This window comes from Pongo pygmaeus, chromosome 16 (genome assembly GCF_028885625.2).
Source record: "Pongo pygmaeus isolate AG05252 chromosome 16, NHGRI_mPonPyg2-v2.0_pri, whole genome shotgun sequence".
Classification (NCBI taxonomy): domain Eukaryota; kingdom Metazoa; phylum Chordata; class Mammalia; order Primates; family Hominidae; genus Pongo; species Pongo pygmaeus.
Genome location: NC_072389.2, coordinates 94,503,256 through 94,525,546, shown reverse-complemented (window position 1 = coordinate 94,525,546; position 22,291 = coordinate 94,503,256). Strand labels below are relative to the sequence as shown.

Sequence of the window (22,291 nt, the reverse complement as noted above, 5' to 3'; positions counted from 1 at the left end):
TCCCCAGCCCTTTTCTGTGTCTCCATCTCATTCGGTCTCAGGGCGCAACCCCCTGCCTGGTGGGTGTGGTGGGGGCAGTTCTAGCCCAGGCTTCATAGGCTGGCTGGGTCAGGTCCCTGGGGTGAACAGGGAACTCTGTGGGCTGGTTCTAGCCTTGCCTGCTCAATGGTTCACTGGGTCGTGGGTGCTGGCCTGGTGGCAGAGGACTTGGCTTGTGTCTTCACCATCCCCACCCCTTGGCAGTGTGTCTGTGTGAGGCTCAGCAGAAGAGCCAGAGGTGTCTCTCAGAAGACAGAGGAGGCTGTGCCCTCCAGAGGACCTCAGAGGCCAGGGATCTAGGGGCCAGTGCTCCGTGTGCCTCACCCTCTGCCACCCACTCCACCCCTGCCTCAGGAAACTTGACTTGTTCCCTTGCGCGGGAACGCCTCTGCCACTCACCAACCAGTTATTCCGTCGGTTCTTCCCTTAGCTCAGTGCTCCTCATAGTGAGGTCTGCAGCATCAGCATCACTGGGATCTTGTTAGAAATGCAAATTCCTGGGCCCCACCAGAGACCTGCTGAGTCAGAAAGTCTGGGGTGTGGACTGGCACCGTCTGTTGTCACCAAGCCCTTTAGGTGATTCTGACGCACGTTCAAGTTTGAAAGCCACTGACAGTTGCACCACCAACTAATCAGTTAATAGTTAATGAAGTAATGATTGAGCGCCTACTATGTGACCAGCGCTGTACACTCGACTTTGGCCCACTGTTTTTTCTAGAGGTAGAGGTACAAGTATGTATCTATGAACAAACAACTGTACACACGCCCATGCCTGAAAAGATACCAGGACCCAGGAACTCACACTGGCCTGCAAGAACCAACACACACACACACACACACACACATTCACAAAGACTCAATGGCATGTCCAGCGACTGCGATGAGGGAGGCGTCTGAGGAGGTGGCACTGGTGGAAGGACACTACCTAGCATGCATGTGTGGGCTCAACTCCCAAGGTTTGTTGGGGGAATCCGTAAACAACTGGAATTGTTTTCATTGCTATTCTACAGTGTCCTTTTTTTTTTTTTTTTTTGACAGAGTCTTGCTCTGTCACCCAGGCTGGAGTGCAGTGGTGCGATCTTGGCTCATGGCTCACTGCAAACTCCACCTGCCGGGTTCAAGCAATTCTCCTGCCTCAGCCTCCCGAGTAGCTGGAATTACAGGTGCATGCTGCCATGCCTGGCCAATTTTTGTATTTTTTTAGTAGAGACAGGGTTTCACCATGTTGGCCAAGCTGGTCTTGAATTCTTGACCTTGTGATCCACTGGCCTCGGCCTCCCAAAGTGCTGGGATTCCAGGCGTGAGCCACTGTGCCCAGTCTCTATAGCGTTCTCAAGGGCAGAATGCCCAGACCATTTTGCTAGTAGCTGGCAAGCAGTTTACCCTGAACTTGTGTAAGCAAGATTCACTGTTCCCAGACTGTCTGCAGTTTGTTTTTTCCTTCCCTTCTTATAAATCCTGATTTTTGCCTCTGTTCTTGGACTCAGTCTACCAACCCACCAGAGCAGTGTGATCACAAAGAACCAAAGCATGCAAAGTGACCAGATGTCTTGCTTGAGTTGTTCTTTGACAGTGTCCACTTGTAAATCCATATGGCACCCACTGACTGACACACGTCACACATGTGACAGGCACAGCCAGGTGCACACACATACAGACATATCACATGTGCTTACATGCAGATCATCTACCAAACACATTGGGACCCTAGGAAAAATAAAGCATAACAGATGTGACTATCCTAGGCGCTCTGAACAGACCAGAGTCACAGAGTCACACCAATTTGAGATCATTTGATCAAAAGCTATCTCCACTGCCACCATTCCTAAGAGCCCCTTTGGGGGACTCCGGGTCATGATTGCCTTCTTAAATTAAAAAAGGGAAAAGAAAAGAGATAGATCTCTTCCAATGTCTTTATTATTATTATAATATTATAATCTTCAGTTTTCAAAAATATAAATAGGTGTACGGAACCCTGGTGCCTGCACGGTCCCGGGGGTGGGGGTGGGGAGGGGAGAAGGTTGGGTGGCACCCCCCACTGGGCAGGAAGTGCCCCCAGCAGCCCTGCCGAGTTGCCACCTGCTAGGGTGGCAGACCCAGGTGAGAGAGAGGACACTGGAAGAGGGACCCTTGGAGGGAACCCAACTCCCAGGCAGCGGAGGTCCCTCTGATGGCTCTCCCCTGCCGGCTTACCCTCGGCAGGAGGCAGGAACCCACCCCTCTCCCCCAAGGCTTTTCCCTTATACAGATGGTGTAGCCCTCCTGGCTCCTTCTCATCCAATACATTCAGCTGCGGTTCCGAGTTCTTCATGCTCTCAGGCCTCTGCCCCTTCCAGCTCCTTTGGAGCCCTCCTCCCTCCTCCCTAGCTCTCCCTGGAGGTGAAATAACCAACGATTGCACTGCTCTTGGATAAAGTCAGGAAACAAAAATAATCTTCTTTATTTAACTTAACCCCTCCCCTTCTCCCCCTGTCCCTGCACTGGTCCCTGGAAAGGCACGGTGGGAAATTGAAGAAATGTCTCTAAACTCAGTCCACGGGTTATAATAAGTTTGCTTTGCTTTGGCATTCGGCGGACAAATTAGATGCGGTTTTGCTGATTTGGAGGGGTGAGTGGGTGCATACACAATGTGGGATTTATTTTTTTTCCTTCTTTAATGGGATTCCTTATATGACAAAAAGCGACAAGAAGAGGACACCATCTGGGTGGGATGCACGTCAGCCTGACAGGCTCCTGCGCTCAGCGTCCTGGGTGCGTCCTGGAAGCTCTTCTCAGTGGGCCGTGCTGGGGCGGCTCCTCCGAGGGTGCCGTGAGCTCCGCTTCTGTGGTCTGCGTTTGTAGGTGGTGGCTAGGGCAAAAGGGAGATGGAAAAATATCAGTGGACCTGGAAAGAAAGTGGGGCAAACCTAGGCTCTCCCCAGACTACCCTCTCTCCCTTGTGGAAACCAGGGCTCAGTGAGGCGCCTGAGGCTTTATCAGCTTTCCTGATTTTGATTTTTCTTGGACTTTCTGGCTTTTTCTCCTTCATCCTCCAAGTGAGCCCTCTCCTGGGACAAGTACGTGGCCCTTCTAGGGGCAGCGGTCAGCTATTTGTGACTGAGCCCCCTGACCTCCCCTCCCTTGCTCAACCCTGTGGATGGTGCAGGGTCCCCAGGAGAGGGGACGGCGGGAAGGCTGTGCTGGCAGAATCTAACCCTGTGCTCAGCGAGGGTGGCCAGGGTGATGCTCACGGTCTGTGCAGGTGATCCGAGGCTCCTCCCAGTGCCCGCTGGGCTGGCACCGGATGGTGGGCATGTGGCGCTGGACAAACCCCTCCGTGCACTGGTACCGCACCAGGGAATTGATCTCATACCGGTCCTTCTTCTGACCGAAGGTCCTGGCATGCTCCACCACAGGGGGCTCTCCGCAGGCCACTGAGGGGCAAACACCCTTTATAAAGAGTCTCATAGGGTCTCCTGGGATGACCTGTGCTGGTTGTGACCCAAGGCACTGTGGGGGACACAGCCTCAACACCTGACAGTGAGCCCTGGAGGTTTTCATGCAGCGCTAAGAATCTGGAAGCCGCTGGCTCTAACATCTGGGTTCCTCAACAATTTAGAACAGCAGGAAGGGAATACAAACAGGGTGATCTTTAAAGGGATGAAGAGAAGAGGAAAGGGAGGTAGAAAGGTGTGGAGGGTGAGAGCCAGGCAGACTCAGGCTTCTTGATGAAAACATCCAGTTCAAGGGAAAATGAGACTGAAAGGAGGCCTGGGGGAAGCACGGTGGTGAGCAGGGGCAGTGGGGCGCATTCTACCAGCACCTCAATGTCCACAGACTGAAAGCCAAGGGATCGAGGCCTGACAACTATGACTCTGTGATTGATGGCCTTGGGAATCCCAAAGACAGGGAGGCTCCCCACCTGGGGGCCCTTGTGGGTAACTCTGCTGCTGCTCTCCAAGGGAATGTGTGGAGTGTGGAGTGGGGGTCCTTTCTTCTAGCCTGTGACCTTCATGTGCTCGCTGTCCCTGCAAACGGTCCCTGGCAGCGAGCTTGCTCTTGCCATTGGCTCTGGGATGCTGGTGCTAGGAGGGACCCCCAGGTCAGCTCCAGTCTGCTTTTTGGACAGGTGAGGAGACACTAGCAGCCAGGAGACAAGGGACTCACCCCAGGCCACACAGCAAGAGCCTCACCTGTAGCTGGAGGTCTTGATCCTATCCTCCCCGGACCCCTCCCAGGCGCCAGCTTACCTGTGCCCTTTTTACACGTGAAGGGGAGGTGGTAATTGCAGGGAACATCATTCCACTCGCCCTTCTCGTGCCAGATCATCACCACACAGTCCTCTCCGGCGGCAAAGAAGTTGTCAGGCTGGTTGGGGCGCCAGTTCTCAAATTGCTGTGGGTGGGAGTGTGGAAGGAGTCAGGAGAGGGCAGGACAGTGCGGGTTGGCCTGCTCCGACTGTCTTCCCCATGGAGCTTCTTCGTCGTCTCCTTTCTCTTTTAGCCCCAACTTCAGGCTCATCTGATAGCAGCACAAAGACTGCTGGGAATCTGGTCAGGACTGTTCTAGGGGCCATGGAACCCAGTGGCCCTCTAGGGAATCAGTCACACAGCCTGGCTCGGGTCCTTCTCAGGAGCTCAGAACCCCCAGGACTCACAGGCTCTGTACATGAGCTGATTCCACTCCTCTTATCCAGAAGGGCCAACCAGGGCTGACCACATTGGGTAGGGCTGGATGGTAGGAACACGGCTCTTAAGTCTGGCTTCTGCCCACCAAGAAGTCCTCCCAAGGCTTATCCTTCCAGCCTTGCTTCAGGACAAAGAGAATCACTGGGTGCCCGTACCATTCACTTGGCATCTATGTTGCTTTCTGTCTCCTTGAGTAGACTCGAGTCCAGTGTGGGCAAGAAACCTCTCTAAAGCTTCCATATCCTCCTCATGGTGGGGGCTGTTATTCCTTCATTTCCTTACTGGCTCCTTCCCTTGCCTCCTGCCGTCATTAGCTCAATCTGTCCAGCCCCGGGCTGGGTTCCGGAGGCAGAGATGGAGACAATCCCTACCCTCAAGGGCTCCCGGTCCAGCAGCTGGTAAGTGAGTGTCTGCATGGGGTTTGAATGCATCTCTCTCCAGGGGTCTTTATCCCACTCCCTGTCCTCTGGGCCACCAGCTGTGCCTACAGCAGAACTCACCATGGGGTGTCCATCTGACCAGCGGAAGTCCCCTTCGATGGTCCTGTCGTTTAGGCCGATCCACTGGTAGTCTTGGGCATTGTCTGGGGAAAGGGTGAGAGTGTCAGGCCTCACATTAGACACCCTGAGGGTGTCTGAGAAACTTGAGCTCAGGGAGGCAGAGGGGATGGAGGAGGGAAGGAGGTAGGTGGGCTCCTAGGAGCAAGCCACCTGCTTCTCAGGTCCTCACAAGAGGTTCAGCACGTGCATGCTTGGAGTGCACTTTGGGCCACCTCTCCAAGCTGGCATGGACAGATGACAGCCACAGCTTAGTCTTGGGCTGACTCTGGCTGGCAATGGGTCTGCCCTGGGTGCAGCCAGAGCTACTGGCCCCAAAGACTGCTGTCTTCTCTCTGGGAGCTCAGACTGCGGGAACACTGTTCCCCCTCCCCCAGGTCCCTGTCCTGCAGTCTCACGAGGCCCAATTCTGCTACCTTCTGAAAGGTGAGGCCCTTTGCCTACACTGCCACTCTCCTCTCAGGCTCCAGAGGCCCCGCCGCACTCACTGTTGACAAACTCCTGCTCCTCGGGGGTGACGATGCTGCTCAGGTGTGACTGCTGCTCCCGACACCGGCGCTCAGCATCCACCCAGGTCTCGCGGTCCGGGAAGTGGCGGTAACAGTGGCCCTGGTACTTGTTCCAGCCCTCCTCACATACCTCCTGGTCTGCAACACAGGTCAGGGGCTTGAAGGGAGGGGCAGAGGCCACCAGGGGATGGCAGATGCTGCCAGTCTTATGGCATAGGTTCCTGCATTCACCCCACCTTCAATGCTGTGTCCTCAAGGGCAGGGAGAGGCACAGCTGGAGGGGTTCAGGTTGGAAACTGTTCTGGTCCCTGGGAGCCTCTGCACATGCTTCCACTCTGGAAAGTGCCAGGGGCCCTTTCCTTCCCTGATGCCACGCCCTCCCCCCTCCCCCTCTCCCAAGCTTTCCTCCTCTTGATGCCTGCTCTGGTGGGCCGGCAGAGGTCAGCAGGCCGGTTAAAAAGAGGTGGGAAGGTGGGAGGTCTTGAGATTTAAGGCAAAACATGGTTCTGGGGCTCTGAGGGGCTCCAGGAAGAGAGGGAGTGGAGCTGTGGGGAAGTGTGTGGAGGCAGTGGGAGCTGGTAGGGCTGGGGCATGGAGCGGAGATGGCAGCTTCCTTCCTGCAGAACCTTGGGTGGGAACAGAGGAGCAGAAATAAGTCTCCTTGGGGTCCAGAGAAGACTCAGAGCTCTAAGGCTGTCGATCAGGGGTGGCTTTAGTTAAGCACACTGTGCCTGCCTCTTGGGGGGGTCAGATAGCCCACTGGGGGTCTGGGATCCAGGGGCCCTGGCTTTTTATTTTGGGGTGAATGGGAAGAGGGGAGGAGCTTCTCTCCTCACAAACCTAAATTTGTAATGGGTTCTCAGTCTGGAGAAGGGGCTGGCTTGGAGTTCTTGGACAGCCTGGGGGACAGGCAGAGCCGTGCTGAGCTGGCTCACTCAGCTTTGAGAGAGCTCATTTTTAGTGTCTCCTCCCAACCTCGCCTTCGGTGACATCATGTTGATAGCTTTAAACTGGCCCCTGGTGGAAGCATTTACACCTCAGGAATTGGCAGATGCTACAATCAGGGCTCCCTTCTCCTCTCTGAGAGCTGGTTGTTAAACATCTGCCAGCACAGTGTGGGACAGAGTGAATTCCAAGGCCCCCCTTCTTTCTTCTTCCCCTGGTATCTCCCAGGTGGAGGGCCACAAACCCCTCAGGCTACATGGTGGTCTCCCTGATTGGGTGCCATCATAGTCTGGCTGTCCTGGAATGGAAGGACCAGTACCCGAGGGGAAGGAGTCTTAGGCTGAAGGGGTGGATGCTTGGCAAAGTGGGGGAGAGACAGTTGGGGACAGTGGAGAGAGAGCAGAACAGGGGGTCAGCAGCCTGAGAAGAAAGAGCAGAGCTGTAGGAGGGGCTGTGGAAGCCTCTGGTGCCTCAGCTATGAACACCTTCCCCAAGGGGTGAGGCTGCAGTCTGGAAAGAGGTGGAGAGGCCTCAGACTAGCTCAGCACTCTGAAGAGGCCAGAGATGTCATCTTAGGGCTGACTTAGGGGGTCAGTTTTTGGCCCCTCCAGTGGCTAAGGGCTGAGCTGGGCAGGCAGAGCTGGAGGGTGCAGCTTCTCTGGGAGGTGGGTATGAGAGGGCAGGGCTGTGCAGGCTGAAGGTTCTTAGGAAACAGAAACAATTCCAGGGAGGCTGGAAGAGGCAGCAGGGACACAGCCAAGGCAGGAGGCACCGTGGAGTGGTGAGGACTCAGGATTGGAATGGGAGAGGAGATGCAGCCCTGCTTAGCTGGGCCCCCAGGCCCAGGGCCGAGCTAGGTGGCTCTGTCACCATCTCTCTGCCCCATCAGGGTACAGAGCCCTGTGAGGGTCCTGCCTCCATTCCAGCAGAGCCCACTTTTCCAGTCTGGAACCAAACAGCTGTTGTTGGCATGGAAGTCCCAGACTCTTCTACCCTGTGGCAAATGTTGTAGTATCCTGGGGAGAAAATCCTTGTAGTCTCTGCTTCCACCCCAGCCAAGACCCCATATACCAATTTCTTGGGGTCTTGGGGTGAGGATGGAGGGTGGGAGGCTGCAAGGGAGTAGGAGTGTCCAGGCCTTTTTTTCCCCAAAAGCCTTAAGTTCCTCTACCAGTCTGTAACCTTGGCAGTGCCTCAAAGGAATATGAAACCCAAAACTACCTCCCCACACACTGCTTAGGACCAAAGGGAGACTTCCCAGGAGTTTCAGCTGCTTTCTGGAAGTTTCTGGGTATCCAACTTGAGAGTTCATTGAAAAGGATTTTAAGCCCCTACACACTTCCAGTTCTGTCTGGGCCATTGAGACAAGCATCCAAAGGTCTCGTCTCCCTTTTTCTGAGCTGGGAAACCCCCGAGATCCAGGAGGCTGGTGGGGAGACTAGGAAGCACCAAAGGTGAGAGAGCTGAGGGTTCAGTCTGTCCCTGGGAGGGTTCCTGGTGCACAGCTCCTTTTGGTAGAAGTGGTGCAGAAATGGAGAGGTTGGCAAGGCACAAGAGAGGTAACTCAGCTCCTTTCCCTTGTAACACAGTCCTGTTCTCTCTGGCCACCCTTTGCCTTGCACAAGGGAGAGAGAAAGGAAGCATAGGCTGGCATGGCATTGCCATGGCAGCTGTCACAATAGTGATGAGAAGAAGGTGACATGCAGCAGTCCTTGCTCATGCATGACTCGAGCATGCTGGTGACATGGGAGATCTCAGGCAGACCAACCACAGCTCTCGCCCCAGGAGAAGAGAGAGGCAGCTTGGCCAATGTGGCACAGTGGCTCCCACGCCCATGACCACAGTGAGAAGATCCGTGACTGTTATCTGGAATGAGAACAAATTACTCCCACCCCATAGCTTCCTTCAAGACAAGTGCTCAGAATCAGCCCTGTCCTCTTAGTCTGAACCATACACCAACCTCGGTGGTGGCATCAGTAGGCCTGGAAGCCCTGGAGAAAGTCAGATCGGCCAGTGCTCCAGAAAAGGGTTTTCAAGGAGGAGAGCAAGAAAAAGAGTGGGAATCAGTGGGGCAGACTTTTCAGTTGTGGCCCCTGAAATGGCTCTCCAGATGGACCTTGGAGGCCCCAGCCAGGGCCTCCAGCCTGTTGTTAGGAGGGAAACGTGAGGGAGGAGGAGGGGGTGCAGCAGTTAGTAACATTAGCTGAAGCCGAGACGGCCGTACCAATCTCACACAGGTCCCCTCCGTAGCTGGGAAGGCATAAGCATGTGAAAGAGTCGATGGCATCCACGCAGGTGGCTCCATTCAGACAAGGGCTTGAGAGGCACTCATCAATGTCTGCAAGAAACCAAGGGCCACCATTAGGACTCCTGCCGGCAACTCCAGCCTCACAAGCACTGTGGCCTCCTTTTGAGTGGCCAGTCCTGCTGCTCTCCAGACCCCTGGGAGGGAACTGGCTGGTTTTCCTGAGAACTGTTGCTGCTGCTGCTGCTGCTGCCATCTTGGAGTGCTGAAGCAAAGATCCAGACAAGGGTTTTCTTGGGCGTGTGTGATTCTTGATTGGTAAACTTGGAGCACTGGAGCCAGATTTCCCAGTGGTTTGAAGAGATCTGATATGTCTAAAGCCAAATGCCTTTTGTGACGGTGAAGATAGAGTTTCTCCAAGATGCCTTCTCTTGTGAATATTTTGAGAGACCATGGATTCTGAAGTGGTTATGAACATGGCAGTGAGCAAGGAAACTGAAGTCAAGTTCTTGAAGCTTGGTTAGAGGTCTTTCTTTTCCTGGCTTCCTTTGTAGTTATGACCCAGAGAAAGAGGGCAAGGCTGTGTGGGGCTAGAATGAATGACCTCGAAATGGTCTGAAGAGTGTAGATCCATATGAAAATGGCAGCATGGGATGTTCGCGTGAGACCCATCAGACTTCTTGGGCTGCAGACATCTTTGTCTTCAGTAGATATGATTTTAGAATGTCTTATAAAAATGAAGCCTGAATCTTTCTCTCGGGAGAGGGATGGAAACCCTGTCCAACATTTCCCCATATAATCTCCTTTCAGCTTAAGTCCCCAGAAGGTGGCTATCTCCAGGCAGACACAATTTCTAGAGGGACTCCATCCTGGCCAGTGGGAGACAAGCGTTTGGAGCTACAGAGGTGGTTAGCAAGTGGCCGCACAACAGCACTGGCACCAGTCTGGGATACAGGCACATTCCCATCCTCTGCCTCTTTCCAGATAGGCTCTTCTTCTCTTCTGTTCTTCTGGTCCTGAGATATCCTTTCTGATCAAACTTCTTTGTGGTACTTGAATTGGTAAGTCGTTGGCCATTGCCTCAAATTTTCATGAATTAGCCAAAGTGAGAACTAAATCTGGTCTTTCTGCATCTTGCTGAGAAACCAGAAGACCTGGGGGATCTCTTCTGCTTTCTTTGTATTTGTACTTCAAAGGTTCCTGCTGTTTTATTCCCCCACTTGATTTCCTCCCCTGGGAACATGACAAATGGTATTATGAAGCTCCTCTTGCCAGGCGATCAGTAATATTCTGCAATGAGTGAGTTCCACTGGCTATGGGGCACCATGACATTGGTTTGAAGATACGGAGCCTCAGTATGTGCAGCTGTGTTCACACAACCTTCCAGATCCAATAACATATCTGTAGGTGGGTTCTGCAGGACAGCGAAGCCCTGTGGTGGGAATAGGATCTCAGAGTCTTAAACATGTGCCAAGACTTAGTTCTTGCCTCCCATAAGAGCAGACCAGACCTTAAAGTCAACCTTCTGATGAGATGGTAAAGGCGGTTTCCTCTGAGTCCTTACGCTGGTGCCTAGTAGACATCTTCTAGGCCAGAGGCAGATTTGTGCAACAGGTGGCCTGAAAATCCCCAGCTCTCAGGCATCTTGCTCATCCCACGAAGCCCCTAATCTCCAGTTGTTGGGCATCTCTTTCTTCCCAAGAAGACTTTAACTTCATCTCAGGGAGTGCACACCATAGACTAGAACCAACAGTTCCAAGTTGGAACTGTTCCAAGCAAACCCAAAATGCATGGAGGAACAGATTGAAATCCCAGCATGCACTTGGATTCCCAGCATGCCCCAGGATTCCCAGCAGCAGCAGTAGCAGCAATAGGTCAGGCCAGTCGGCAGGGCAGAAGCTGGGGGCGGCTCTCCTGCATGTTCTCTTTTGTCCATTAGCGTCATTATGGGAGATGGGAAGCACTGGGCAAGGGGAATTAAGCAAATGTAGGTGCTAAAGCAGTTGTACAGAGCAGGGAACGGGAGTGGCCTCTGGGGAGAAGAGTAAAACATCAACCCTGGGGCCTCTGGCTGCCCATGGGAGAAAGGGCAGGAAAGGAAAGACGCCCCAGTGGAGGTCAGGCTGGGGGGCATCCAGTTGTCCCAGAGGCTGATCGCACAAAACCTGCTCCCAGGCTGCCCGAGTCGGGATGAGGGGTAGCATTGCTTTCTTTCTGTGTTTGACCAGGGCACAAAATCTGAGAAGGCTGTGGGGACTGAAGGAACAAATTCCGGGGCTCAGAATTTTTTTTCATGGCCCTGGATTTACAGATGAGGAGGGAAAGAAGGGCCACAATCCCGAAAATCAGAAAACCTGTGTTTGCAGTCAGGGTAGTTTGGAGAGGCTGAGTCAGCATCTTCAGCAGTGGGCAGAAGGCCAGGTGACCGGTGTGGGGCTTTCTTATTAGCTATGTTGGCCTGTGGTGCCTCATCTCCTCTTGCTCTGGCTGGAAGAGCCATTCTGGCCCTGCATGGCCCACCTCTTTCTGAGAAGGGCAATTAGGACATCTCATGCCTTCTGGAACTGATAGAGGAGTTGGGCTGGGCCCTGCTGTGAATGCAGAGTGATGGATCCCGGACAAGGAGCTTGCAAGTGGAGGGAGGGAAGGGCTTTGGGCAATGGGCAGGCTTCATAGAGAAAGAGAGGAAAGGGAGGAAACCAATAACTATCAAGAACCTCCTGTGAGCCAAGCGCTGACTCACACACGTTCTCCTTCATTATCCTTCCAATGGCCTGGTGGCAAGACATCACTATGCCATTTACAGGTGAGAAAACATGTGAATTCTTTAACATGTTTGAGATGTAAAAACAAAACAGAAAAGAAAGAAAGAACAAAAAGAAAACAAGTGAGGTGACTTGCCCAACCTGGGTGTTGGGGAGACAGAGTGGAAGAGATGGAGGAGTCAGGAAATGAGACTGGAAGTTGGCTTCTGCCCCACGTGGAGGGAGAGAGACACTGGAATCCTGGACTGTCAGCACCTCCTTACCATTGCTGCTACAGCCACCCAGGGCTCACTCATCATCACTGAGCAGGGACTCTGGGGAGCATCAGGATTCTCAGGGTCCTCTTCCCACTACTATAACCAAAAGAGCTGGTTTGTTCCTGAACGAGGCCCTCCAGCAATATCTCTAACTTGGGAGAGAAAATAACTGAGAGCCCTGATAAAGGCCAGGGGAGTAGAGATAGTTGCAAAGCATCATGTGGTTGTCTGAATAGGAGACGTCAGGCCTCCACCTTGAAAAGATCTTGTCCGGCTTTTGCCTAGGTCAGAGCCCAGGACCTCCAAGTGAGTGGGAATTTATTTGCTCATAAAAAATGCTGAACGAAGAGCGATGCAGGTGCTAAAACTCAAATGATACTGAACTAAAAGGGTTGCCACTCATAAAGACTATAATATGAATAGAACTCCTCAAGTTGTTCAGTGCACACTTATGCGGCTGTATGTGGTGACTCTGGACATAACTTTCCTGGGCAAGGATGGGGGAAACCTCTTAAGAAATACAGATAAAATTTCTCAATTCAATGGATGCTCTGCATGTTGCAAAGACCTGGGATCAATGAAGATGAACAGACCTAAGCAGATACACTGACTTTCTGGTTGTCTCTTACACAAGTGAGAGAAGGATTATAAAAGCATATTTACCAGCCCTAATTTGCTTTTAAGATAAAATAATTAAATTAAAAAGTATAGGCCGGGCGCGGTGGCTCATGCTTGTAATCCCAGCACTTTGGGAGGCCGAGGCGGGTGGATCAGAAGGTCAGGATTTCAAAACCAGCCTGGCCAACGTAGTGAAACTCTGTCTACTAAATATACAAAAAATTAGGCAGGTGTGGGGGTGGGTGCCTGTAATCCCAGCTACTCAGGAGGCTGAGGCAGGAGAATCGCTTGAACCCGGGAGGTGGAGCTTGCAGTGAGGGGAGATCGTGCCACTGCACTGCAGCCTGGGTGACAGTGCGAGACTCCATCTTAAAAAAAAAAAAAGATTATAATGTATGCTATCATTATTTGTACTATTTCAAATCTTTTGTATTTTAAAGGTTGATCTTGAATATAACTTTAATATCTTGCTTTTTTTTTTTTTTTGAGACAGGGTCTCACTCTGTCACCCAGGCTAGAGTGCAGTGGCATGACCGTGGCTCACTGCAGTCTCAACATCCTGGGCTCAAGTGATCCTCCCACCTTAGCTTCCCAAGTAGCTGGGACCAAAGGCATGTGCCACCATGCCCAGCTAATTAAAAAAATATATATTTTTTGTAACGATGGGATCCTACTGTGTTGCCCACGCTGGTCTTGAACTCCTGGGCTCAAGTGATCCTCCTGCCTCGGCCTCCCAAAGTTCTGGGATTACAGGTGTGCACCACTGTGCCCAACAATATCCTGCTTCTTAAATCAATTAGTTGCCTGTTAAAATCTGCCCAGGAACTTTTTGGTTAAGTCAAGAAGGCATACTTTGTATTTTCACTTGTAACCCTAAGTTTTCATTTGCTTTGAGAACATTTCTTTCCCAAGGATAGAGGTTTCACTGAAATTCAAACATCTTTCCTAGAGGAAGAGAGAGTGGAAGGTCATAGATCAGAGCTTCAAACCTAGAAAGTGAAAAATAGCAGTAAGATAGGAAGGAAACTGATTAAGTTTATGGTCATGCCCTCCTAACAGAGGAGATAAGAGAAGTCCACATAGCACCAGTGATGACTGGAAATTGGATGTGAGATCTGGTTAGAACAGTATTTTTCAACCTTGGCTGGTACATTAGAATTACTGGAGTAGTTTTTAAAAATATTCTTATTTAAAGATTTTTAAAAAATACCAATGCTGAAGTTCCTCTTTAGACCAATTGAATCAGACTATCTCAGAGTGGGGCCCAGGCGTGATGATTTTTAAAAGCACTCCAGGTGATTCTAAGCTGCAGCCAGGATAAAAACCTTAGAGTCTGAAGCCTAATTCCCATGGGTGCTGTCAGTAATGGAAGTGGGGAAAGATGCTGCTGCTTTTGAAGTGGGTCAGAATAGAATAGTCTTGCTTTTAATTGCTAAATAATCTGAGTATTCGTTAAACAGATCTTGACTTTTTTTTTTTAATAGAGATTGGGTTTCACTATGTTGCCCAGGCTGGTCTCGAACTCCTGAGCTCAAGTGATCTGCCCACTTTAGCCTCACAGGTGTGAGCCACCACGCCCAACCTAGATCTTAATTTTGAAGTCAAAAGTCTTAAATTTGAAGTCAAAAGTACTTCAAATTGATAACTTATCAGTTATCAATCAGTAACTTATAATAACTTATGAAGAACTTATTTATGGAAGACTGACTAAACAAGACGACAGTAATTGTCAATTTTTTTTAAGGACTAAATACAGCTTCTGACCCCCTGACCAGGTGGAAGTTTTCCCTGAGGATTCAAATATTACTGCAGGAATCATGCTGCATTTTACTCCCTCTGGGCCCCCGAGGATACTGATCCATGGTCTTGTTTTTTTTTTTTGAGACAGAGTGTCACTCTGTCACGCAGGCTGGAGTGCAGTGCAACAATCTCGGCTCACTGCAACCTCCGCCTCCTGGGTTCAAGCAGTTCTCCTGCCTCAGCCTCCCGAGTAGCTAGGACTACAGGCGTGTGCCACCACACCCAGCTAATTTTTGTATTTTTAGTAGAGACAGGGTTTCACCATATTGATCAGGCTGGTTTCGAACTCCTGAACTCAGGCAATCCATCCGCCTTGGCCTCCTAAAGAGCTGGGATTACAGGCATGAGCCACTGCACCTGGCCAATCCATGGTCTTTTTAACAACCTGTAGTTCCTGGTTCTGGTGCAAGACAATGGTGGGTCACCCGTGGAGACTGGCCACTATCTGCAGTCCTTTCGGAAGCACTTGAACCTTGAGCTAAGTTGAACAAGAGTGACCTAGGACCCCAAGGTACAGTCATGGGAAAAGAGACCCAGGTTTTGTGCTGGGCTGATTCCCACCACTCACTCTTTGGAGATGCTAAAGCTTCTCTTAGCCAGTGGAGTGAGAGATGGGGAAAGGGAAGCAATTTTTATTAAATGCCTCTTCTGACCAGATGCTGTACATGGGTGATCTTCACCCTCACAGCAGCGGTTCTCAGCCCTGGCTGCACATTGGAGTCACCTGGGAGTTTTAAAAACCTCAATGCCAAGGCCACAGAACCACTTCAATCACAATCTGTGCGGGTAGATCTCAGGCATCATAATTTTTCAAAGCTGAGAACCATTACCATCGATCCCTGTTTACAAATGAGGAAAATTAAGGCTGAGGTGTAAGTCTTGAATCCGACCACCTCGGATTCCTCAGCTCGTCCCCACTCTGGCTCCCCTGGAGTCCAGCTTCAGTTTTAAAGACCAGCAACTGGTTGTTATCTTCAAGAGGGAGTTTCTTATTTAGCTAAGTGTGTTAAAGACGTGAATTAAGGCCTTGATTCTTGATTCAATCCAGTTACTCAGTATAGTTAGGCAAATTACTTAACTCCTCTGTGTTCCAGTCTCAAATGGGGGTAGTTACCAAGCTGCTTACAGAGCTGTCTGGGGAGAAATCGTGGGAACAAAAGCCCTTTGGAAATATACATGATCACAGAAAGGCTGTCCTTACAGCAGAATAGTTACGGCCCACTGACACTTCTATTAATTTCAGGGCTGCCAAGAACATGAGCCTTGCTTTGACTTCTGATGCTAGTGTCAGATTTTTGCCTCAAGTATCAGGTTGAGAAGGATTTCCCAAGAGTGGAGTCACCCATCAGGGGTGAATGATGGTGGGGTGCAGCTATGGTCTCTGGGGTCACTATGGCCCAGTGGAAATGCTGTCCCCTTCTGCAGTAAGCCCGGGACCTTCCCAGGATAGCCCACCCTCTCTGTCCTTGCAGCCCACACGTTGGGGAAAGAGTGAATGAATATCTACCCTAATGCCTGTTTATATATACATACGTAGTTACTGCATATGTACCATGTATACAGCATGTTTATATTATATGATATATAATAATATATAATGATGTATTAATTTGCATGTATATTAATATATATAGACACAGAATTCTTCTCTGTGTTTGATGTGAAGGCTATCAAAGGGTAATTGCCCAACATGAGGTTAACCTGGAAGTGATTGTTTTTTCTCCAGGATTCAGTTTTTCATTTTTTGCACATGTCCTAGGAGTGACCCCTTTTATGAAAGACCCTAGGTCTCTGATTCTTGACTTAGGAGGGAGGCTGGGGATAAGGGCACTGTGGTAGTGGGAGAACCAATGAAAGAATATGAGCTTGGTGGTAACTGGGCATTTCTTTCCTCAAGGTGGTGATGTTGATGAGATGAGATGTCCTCATGACCACGGGCCTCCCGTCTGTCCGTGGAACAATAGGTAGATTCTAACCATCTCCTTCCGGGGTCCAGCTCAGATCAGAGGGTCCCCAGGCTCTCCACCCATCCCACAGGCCGCTTCACCCATAGCTAAGGACAAACAGGCTCATGGTGGGTGCCAGGGCAGACGCGCTGCTGGGTTACAGCTGCCCTATAGCCACGAATCCCTGTGCTGGGTGATTACCGCTGTTTGTGTCATTTCCTTCAGGGCAAGAAGGGGACCCAAACCCCACGCAGACCCAAGCATGGAGGCAACTTGGTGGGGTTCTCCCTGCACGATACAAGATGGCCCAACTCGGAGACTCCTCACCAGGAGCAGAGAGGTGTGACCGCTGTATTTAATACTCACCCCATGCTCAATATTTCTCTGAAGTCTCATCTCCAAAATTCAAGCACATTTTTCATTCTACTCCTACAATAGTCATTGGCTTGATATAAAAATACTTACCAACTTAATTACTTGACTCTTTTCTCCTAAACCTAGATATTCGAGAAAGATAAGCCATGTCTGTCCTGTGGCTTCTGCCCCTGACATGTCATCATGCAGCTCCTTCCCAGCCTGAGAAGCCTGAGCCTCAGTGGACCTTGGTTGCCTCCTCCCGCCTGGGGACCCTTTGGGGGATGAAGGAGTCTGTCCAGCGCCTCCGCCCTCACTCTCCACGGCCAATGAGGGCCTTACCTATGTTACAGTGCTCGCCAGTGTAGCCAGGGGGGCACAGGCATATGACGTGTCCCTCTGTCTCCTTGCAGGTCCCAGCGCCACAGGGCTCCTCTGCACAGGACCTGGCGGGGGCTGCAACCGCCAGGGGAGAGGTTGAGCATCAAGAACACAGTCATCTGGCTACCATGGCCTCCAAGACCTCAAAGTTGGGGCATGAGGTTCCTGAAGTCCACGAGGCTGGTTTTGGGTCAGCACTTTTCTGAGGCCTCTGTCCCTCCTGGGCACCTGGCCCACAGCATCGGGGGGAGCTCTCTAGCTGTGAAAGCTCTCTCAGCACAAAGGAAGGTACAAGGGACCCCAGAGCAAAAAACAAAGGAAAATCAGCTACCAGTGCCCACCGCCCAGCACTTGGAGTTATGTCACAGTGAGACAATCATGATAGTACAGGAGCCCCTTTGTACAGGGATGGGGTTGGGGATGCAGAATCTAAAGCCGGATAGCCAAATGACACTTCATAGTTCTTTAAGTCGTACAGGTTTTAACCCTGCACAAAATAAATATTCAGACATAAACACCATCAGCAGATTTACTCTCTCATCTCACACTCACTCCGGGGCAGGGTGCATGAGCAGAATTTCTAGCACTATCTAAACAGTCATCCTTCTCTCCCTGTGCCGAGTACAGATAGTTGAATTCACGTGTAAAAAGTCACGGACTATAACTCCGCTGTAATGATAACATCACTAATCTTTATAAGTGTGCACTGTATGCAGAGTGTGATGCTAAGTGCTTGCTTTATCTACATTTATATTCTGCTTAATCTTCCCTGGTATAGTATTATCCTACTCTTACGTTACAGATGAGGCTCAGAGAGGGGAAGACTATTGCCTGAGGCTGCACAGCTAACCTATGGTGGAGCTGTTCTTGGAACCTTAAAGCTACGCTGCTTCCTTCTGTGCTACAGTAGGCTACAGCCAAGCACATTTAAAGGGGGAAAAAAATCACAATACCTGCAGCAGTTGATTCTGATTCACGTTTCCATTCTGGAGAAGTTGGGATGGAAGCATCTGTTGGGGAGGTGGCTGTTTGGACTGTGTGAGTCTCTTCTCCTGAGTACAGGAGGCTTGAGGACTCAATTTCTAGATGCGCCTCTACAGGGCGCTGGGTCTGCTGGGTCCACTCAGACTCTGGGATGCTGGTGCTGATGACAATGCCCAGCCCTGAGGTGTGACCAGACAGGTCTCCGCTGATTTCAGTCCTGTCTGCAGAAGCTGTGGGAGTGGCTGAAGGCAAGCCTGGTGCCTTTGTCCCCACATCATTGGTGGTGGTGGATTCTCCACTCACTTCTGGGGCAGCTGACGCCTTGCCTTCTTGAAATGTCAAAGTGCTGCCGCTCACTCCTAGGCCAGAGGATCTCTCGAGGTCAGCTTCGTGGAATGCAGAGGTGGTTTCACTCAGATCAGGGGACCCAGAATCTTCTCTGCTGGCCTCAGGGGCAGCAGATGCCCCGACCCCAGCTTCAGGATGGGTGGACGTCTCATTGCTAGATTCTGGGACTGATGATACTTCTACTCCAGACCCAGGGAGCACTGGGGTAGCTCCACTAATGTCCCCAGCTGCAGAGACTTCTCCACTGGACTCAAAAAGCTGGGGTGTGTGTGTCACAGGGGGCCTTTGGCCAAGTTCCTGAGAAACAGTTGGTTCAGTTACACCCTCCACGAACTCAGAAGTGATTAAAGTAACTTCTGGAAGTCCCGAGGCCTCTCTGCTGGTGCCCATGGCTGCAGAGGATTCGCCACTTACATCGGTGGTGCTGGCAAAATCCCTACTAAAATATGGAGTACCTGGTGGCTCTCCGCTTGGCTCTACCAGCCCGGACTGCAGCCCACTTAGGTCCAGAAATCCAGAATGGTCCCCAGACATGTCTGGTGCTCCAGAATGAGCACCACTGATTTCTAAAATGCCAGAAGGCCCTTCTCCGGCCTCTTGGGCTGTTGGAGCCTGGGTTACAGATTCCACCAAAGTTCTGTCTACAAGAGAGACAGTGGGGAAACCAGATGGAAGTCCACTGCCATAATATGCTCCCGAGGCCAGGCTGCTCCCAATCTCAGCTCCGGAGGCTTCTCCACTGACCTCAGCTATGTCACTTGGTAGGCCACTGAATTCTGGAGTCTGGGATGTAAACCCACTGGAATCGACTGTTCCAGAAAACTGTCCACTGACATCCACCATCCCAGATTTGCCTGACAGATCTGCCTCTCCGGAAGGGAGGCCACTGAGTTCCACAGACCCTAAGCCTTCTTCTTCTTTAAATGTAGCAGGGGTCACTTCAACCAAACTGGTGTCCACAAATGTAATCCCAGAAGATTCACCGCTGCCACTCGTGGCACCAGAAACCAGGTCAGGGACTCTTGATGTTGCCCCACTGAACCCTGGTAACCCCGAAGGCTGCCCGCTGAGATCAGAGACCCCGGATGTTTCTCCACTCAGATCGGTTATGCCAAAGGGTTGACTAGTGCCATAAAGAACTCCAGATGCTTCTCCACTAACACCTGGTTGTCCAGAGGACAGCCCGCTAAGCTCAGTCACTCCAGATGTTTCCCCACTAGTGTCAGGAAACCCTGATGGCTGTCCACTGACACCAAAGAGTCCAGGTATTTCCCCACTGACATCAGGAGACCCAGATGCTTGGCCACTGAGTTCAGTTCCTGAAGGGAGTCCACTAGCTCCCCCACTAATGTCCAGCTCACTGGAGGGCAGCCCAGATATTTCTCCTGCACCACTGATGCCAATGGTTCCCCTCCCTTCCAGTTCACTTGCAGTGGAGGCTGTGACCACTTCCACCAATGTAGAATCCACTAGGGAAACAGTTGGGAATCCAGATGGAAGTCCACTAAAGTCAGGCAGGCCAGAGGATGGGCCACTTCCAAGGTCCACCCCAGAATACTCGCCACTAAATCCAGAGGGAAGACCACTTGTTTCTGGAGCTTGCCCACTTCCTAGAGTTCCAGAAGGCAGTTTGCCCAAGTCCAAGTCTCCAGAAGCTGAACCCACCAAGTCTTCTTTTCCAGAAGGCAACCCGCTGAGGTCCTCAGTTCCAGAAGCTGAAGTCTCTAGACCCTCCCTTCCAGAAGGAAGTCCACTGAGGTCAGTCCCTACTTCAGAAGCAGAGGTCTCTAGACCTTCTACTCCAGAAGGAAGTCCACTGAGGTCCCCGACTCCAGAGGCAGAAATCTCTAGAACTTCTCCTCCAGAAGGAAGCCCACTGATGTCCCTTACTCCAGAGGCAGAAGTCTCTAGAACTTCTTCTCCAGAAGGGAGCCTGCTGAGGTCCCCTACTCCGGAAGCAGAGGTCTCTAGACCTTCTCCTGAAGGAAGTTCACTGACATCCTCTATTCCAGAGGCAGAAGTCTCTACAACTTCTCCAGAAGGAAGCCCGCTAATGTCCTCTACTCCAGAGGCAGAAGTCTCTAGAACTTCTCCTCCAGAAGGAAGTCCACTGAGGTCCCCTACTGCAGAGGTAGAAGTCTCTAGAACTTCTCCGGAAGGAAGTCCACTGAGGTCTCCTACTCCAGAAGTAGAAGTCTCTAGAACTTCTCCAGAAGGAAGTCCACTGAGGTCTCCTACTCCAGGGGAAGTAGTCTCTAGAACTTCTCCAGAAGGAAGCCCGCTGATGTCCTCTACTCCAGGGGCAGTAGTCTCTAGAACTTCTCCAGAAGGAAGCCCGCTGATGTCCTCTACTCCAGGGGCAGTAGTCTCTAGAACTTCTCCAGAAGGAAGCCCGCTGATGTCCTCTACTCCAGGGGCAGTAGTCTCTAGAACTTCTCCAGAAGGAAGCCCGCTGATGTCCTCTACTCCAGGGGCAGTAGTCTCTAGAACTTCTCCAGAAGGAAGCCCGCTGATGTCCTCTACTCCAGGGGCAGTAGTCTCTAGAACTTCCCCAGAAGGAAGCCCGCTGATGTCCTCTACTCCAGGGGCAGTAGTCTCTAGAACTTCTCCAGAAGGAAGCCCGCTGATGTCCTCTACTCCAGGGGCAGTAGTCTCTAGAACTTCTCCAGAAGGAAGCCCGCTGATGTCCTCTACTCCAGGGGCAGTAGTCTCTAGAACTTCTCCAGAAGGAAGCCCGCTGATGTCCTCTACTCCAGGGGCAGTAGTCTCTAGAACTTCTCCAGAAGGAAGCCCGCTGATGTCCTCTACTCCAGGGGCAGTAGTCTCTAGAACTTCTCCAGAAGGAAGCCCGCTGATGTCCTCTACTCCAGGGGCAGTAGTCTCTAGAACTTCTCCAGAAGGAAGCCCGCTGATGTCCTCTACTCCAGGGGCAGTAGTCTCTAGAACTTCTCCAGAAGGAAGCCCGCTGATGTCCTCTACTCCAGGGGCAGTAGTCTCTAGAACTTCTCCAGAAGGAAGTCCACTGAGATCCCCGACTCCAGAGATGGAGCCCTCTAGGATCTCAGCTCCAGAGGGCAGTTCACCAACTGTAGGAGTGCTGGACCACTCAATTCTCTCTTCATCCCCTGAGGCTAGTCCACTTTCCACAGGCAGGCCTGAGGCCACTGTGGAAGTAAGACCGCTGGAGTCAAGGTCTCCAGAGGGCAGTCCACTTGCCCTTTCCCCTGACAGCTGCCCACTGAAGTCAAGGTGTCCTGAAACATCTCCACTGCCTGTGAAGTCACCACTGACATCAGGGGCCCCAGATTCCTCCCCAGAGCTGAGCAGCTCAGTCCAGCTGGGCACCGGGGGTGAAGGTGTATATGGCTCTTCTGAGGCTGATGGTTCCTCTGAGGGGGATGGCTCCTTGGAGGGGAATGGCTCCTCTGAGGGGAACAGCTCCACTGAGGGGAATGGCCTCACTGAGGGGAATGGTTCCTCTGAGGGGGATGGCTCCTCTGAGGGGAATGGCACCTCTGAGGGGGATGGTTTCTCTGAGGCAGAGGGCACTTCAGTTGCAGAAGGGCCTTCTGTACTTTCCTCTGTTGCTGCGCCAGTGGGAGGCCAAGTAGGAAGGATCCCTGTAGGAAAGAAGGAAGAAAGATGAAGTGTGGGTTTATTAACTCTGCCCCATTTTAAGCTCATATGTAGAATCTAAACTCCATTCTTTCCACAGTAAAATTTTTCTCTCAAGAGCTCAGCAACGTGTCCAAATGCTTTCTAATGGAACTGTGTAAAGTGTCTTGGAAATGAAGAAAGGAAAGAAGGAAGGAAGGAAGTATAGGGAGAAAAGAAGGCAGAAGGACAGGGAGAAAGGAAGGAGGGAGGTAGGGAACC

At 51.4% G+C, this 22,291-nt stretch overlaps 1 protein-coding gene across 5 annotated transcripts in view; it reads right to left on the bottom strand.

Annotated features, from left to right (window-relative positions):
• Positions 1 to 2,273: 2,273 nt before the first annotated feature.
• The window catches only part of ACAN (aggrecan), a 37,318-nt gene continuing 17,300 nt past the window's right edge, over positions 2,274 to 22,291 (bottom strand). Inside the window, exons 11-18 of one of the 5 annotated variants that reach the window (XM_054451282.1) lie at positions 18,037 to 22,035; positions 17,045 to 17,158; positions 8,942 to 9,055; positions 5,752 to 5,910; positions 5,207 to 5,289; positions 4,269 to 4,413; positions 3,270 to 3,452; positions 2,274 to 2,887 (exon numbers count right to left, since the gene is read on the bottom strand). In XM_054451282.1, coding sequence (XP_054307257.1) covers positions 2,811 to 2,887; positions 3,270 to 3,452; positions 4,269 to 4,413; positions 5,207 to 5,289; positions 5,752 to 5,910; positions 8,942 to 9,055; positions 17,045 to 17,158; positions 18,037 to 22,035 — 4,874 coding nt within the window. In that variant the 3' untranslated portion in view covers positions 2,274 to 2,810. The remainder of the gene's footprint in view (positions 2,888 to 3,269; positions 3,453 to 4,268; positions 4,414 to 5,206; positions 5,290 to 5,751; positions 5,911 to 8,941; positions 9,056 to 17,044; positions 17,159 to 18,036; positions 22,036 to 22,291) is intronic. The other 4 variants (XM_054451283.1, XM_054451284.1, XM_054451285.1 and 1 more) reach the window with 4 other exon arrangements.